Source organism: Pinus tabuliformis, chromosome 1_1 (assembly GCF_031772625.1).
Source record: "Pinus tabuliformis cultivar Carrire ecotype Pingquan chromosome 1_1, CPIR1, whole genome shotgun sequence".
Taxonomy (NCBI): domain Eukaryota; kingdom Viridiplantae; phylum Streptophyta; class Pinopsida; order Pinales; family Pinaceae; genus Pinus; species Pinus tabuliformis.
In genome coordinates, this window is record NC_142297.1 from 625608020 (window position 1) to 625611207 (window position 3188).

At 44.4% G+C, this 3188-nt stretch overlaps 1 protein-coding gene across 1 annotated transcript; it reads left to right on the forward strand.

The window, feature by feature from the left end:
* Positions 1-402: 402 nt before the first annotated feature.
* On the forward strand, positions 403-813 carry LOC149214868 (uncharacterized). The gene has a single exon (XM_089389531.1). It carries the CDS (start codon positions 403-405, stop codon positions 811-813), a length of 411 nt encoding a protein of 136 aa, XP_089245657.1.
* Positions 814-3188: the final 2375 nt, after the last annotated feature.

Sequence of the window (3188 nt, forward strand, 5' to 3'; positions counted from 1 at the left end):
CACCAAGTCGTGGCAAGCCTTCACAGATGGAATATGTGCTCGAGAACACTTTCCAGATTGGGAGAGGTTGTGGGGTGATTGCGTCCAAGAGGAGATTCGTAGACAAGCTCAAGCTGGATCTTGTGTTAAAAGCGAGGAAGATGAAGAAAATTTCACTCTAGCCAGTGAAGCGACCAAGTCCAGGGTAAATAGAGAAGTGGTGGTGGTGAGCTAAGTTCTAAGGGAGAGAAGAAGAAAAATGATCTCAACTAGATTTAGTGTTTTTCATGCCGTTAGTTTGGGCATTACATTATTAAATGCCCTAACAAGAAGAAAGGGTCCAAGAAGGACCAAGTAGCAACCTTTGTAAAGATAAATGAGTTTTCCTATCATTTTGAGAAGGAGTTCTCACTCATTGCCTGTATGGCAAGTTCAATGGCCACTAGTTTATGGTATGTGGATAGTGGTGCGTCTTGTCATATGACAGGAAACAAGAAGTATTTCAACACAATGTTAGAGAAGGACATGCAGTTTGATATCGAGATGGAAGATGATGTGAAGCACTGGGTCAAGGGTATTGGTACAGTTCATTTTGAGAGGGAGTTTGGAAACCCTTTATATCTCAGAGATGTTCTTTGCGTACGGGACTCCCTTATCTTAGTCTCAACTTTGGAAAACAGGGGTTACGAGGTGACCTTCAGACAGGGAAGGGTTTTTATAAAACACTCAGACTCCAAGGTGTTGAAGCAGATCAGGGTTAGGCACAAGAGCCTATACAAATTACAGTTTGAGATAGCCACAACATTGACTAGCAAAGGTGGCCTTGAGACTTAGGCAACGAACTTGGAGAGTTGTGGCATAGGCGCATGGGATATTTGTACCATGGAACACTGAAGATTGTTAAGGAGATAACAACAGGGCCGCCACACTACAATATGGATCATCATTAAGGGTTGTACACTTGGCCAATATACCAAGTCATATTTTCCTTAGTGGGTACAAGTACTATGTCACCTTTATAGATGATCACTCGAAGAAGACTTGGATATTTTTCATGAAGAAGAAGGATGAGGCCTTCTAGAATTTCTTGGACTTTAAGGCATTGGTTGAGAACCAGATTGGCAGGAATATCAAAGCGTTGAGATCAGACAATGGTTGGGAGATAGCCACAACACTGACTAGCAAAGGTGGTCGTGAGACTTAGGCAACGAACTTGGAGAGTTGTGGCATAGGCACATGGGGCATTTGTACCATGGAAGACTGGAGATTCTTAAGGAGATAATAACAGGGCTGCCACACTGCAGTATGGATCAACATTAAGGGTTGTACACTTGGCCAATATACCGAGTCATATTTTCCTAGCAAAGATAACAGGGCCAAGGGTATCTTGGACCTTGTTCATTCAAATGTATGTAGTCCTTTCTCTACAGTTTCCCTTAGTGGGTACAAGTACTATGTTACCTTTATAGATGATCACTCGAGGAAGACCTGAATATTTTTCATGAAGAAGAAGCATGAGGTCTTCTAGAATTTCTAGAGTTTAAGGCATTGGTTGAGAACCAGATTGGCATGAAGATCAAAGAAGCGAGGTCAGACAATGGTGAGGAGTACAACTCGAACGCATTTAAGGAGTTGTGTGCCAAGGAGGGCATTAGGAGGGAGTTGACCACACCATATAATCCTCAGCAGAATGGGGTGGCAGAGTGCAAGAACAGAACCATAGTTGGAGTGACCAAAGCCATGTTGCATGATCAGTGGTTGCCAAGTTCCTTTGGGTTGAGGCATGCAATAGTAAATACGACAGTATTCTTGCAGAATCAAAGCCTACACAGAGTGTTGGGGTGAGTTACACCAAAGGAGGCGTTTATAGGGAAGAAACTGGATGTGTCTCATTTTTCGCATATTCAGTAGCCTTGTATATTGCCATGTACCCGAGGAGAAAAGGAAGAAGCTGGAGCCCACAATTGAGAAGAACATCTTTGTGGGTTATAGCGACACATCCAAGGCGTACAGGGTGTACATTCTAGAACACAAGAAGACAATCGTTAGGAGAGATGTAGAGTTTGAGGAGGATAGGGCTTTGAGAAAGTCCTTGGCATGAGCAGGCTACTGTGCAGGAGGAGGAGCAACAGGCTCCAAAGCAGGAAGCTCAGCGAATACCTCAGACCACAATTATGCGTGGGTAGGATGAGGATGAGAAAGACATGCAGATGGAAAAGTGAGTGGAGCCCACTTGGGCAATGACTCCCAGCATAGTGAGGAGAGTGAGATGGGCAGATCAATTGATTTAGGAAGCATAGTTGCAAATTGGTGCTCTACGTACTTTAGTTTGACAATGTAGACAAGCACAAAGGTACACAGGATACACGACACTTATGACCGTGTTGATAGAGATGCTAAGCCTTCTAGCTATCAAGAGGCAACCACTCAGCATGTGTGGAGAGATGCCATGGTGGAGGAGTATGCCTCCATGATGAAGAACGATGTCTGGGAGGTGGTGCCAAGGCTAGAGGGAAAATTTGTGGTAGGCTCTCGTTGGGTCTACAAGATCAAGCATGGAGCTGATGGGAGTATCGAGAAGTACAAGGCGAGATTCGTGGCAAAGGGGTTCTTGAGTTGACTATGATGAGACCTTTGCCCTAGTTGCCAGGTATTCGTCTGTCAGGGTGGTTGCAGCTATTGTAGCACAAATGGGGTGGAAGATCCACTAGATGGACGTGAAGACAACCTTCCTCAATGGGATTGTTGAGGAGTTTTACATTAAGCAACTGGAGGGGTTTGAGACATGTAGCAAAGATACACACATATGCAGACTCAAGAGAGCTTTATATGGGCTCAAGCAGGTTCAACGGGCATGGTATGCTCAGATAGATAGTTACCTTCAGGGATTGGGATTCACCAAGAGTGAAGCAAAACCCGACCTCTTTTACAATGCTGTTGGAGGTGAGCTTCTTATTTTGGTGCTATATGTGGATGATCTGATTTTAATAGGTGCAGACAAGCTCATCCAAGAGTGCAAGAGAGATCTTGCAGGGAAGTTTGAGATGAAGGATATGGGGTTGATGCACTATTTCCTTGGGCTTGAGGTTTGGCAAGGTGATGGAGAGATATTCATGGGACAGGGCAAGTATGCTTTGCAGATTTTGAGGATATTTCACATGCAGGATTGCAGGCCCATGACTATGCCTCTAATCACAAACTGGAGGAAG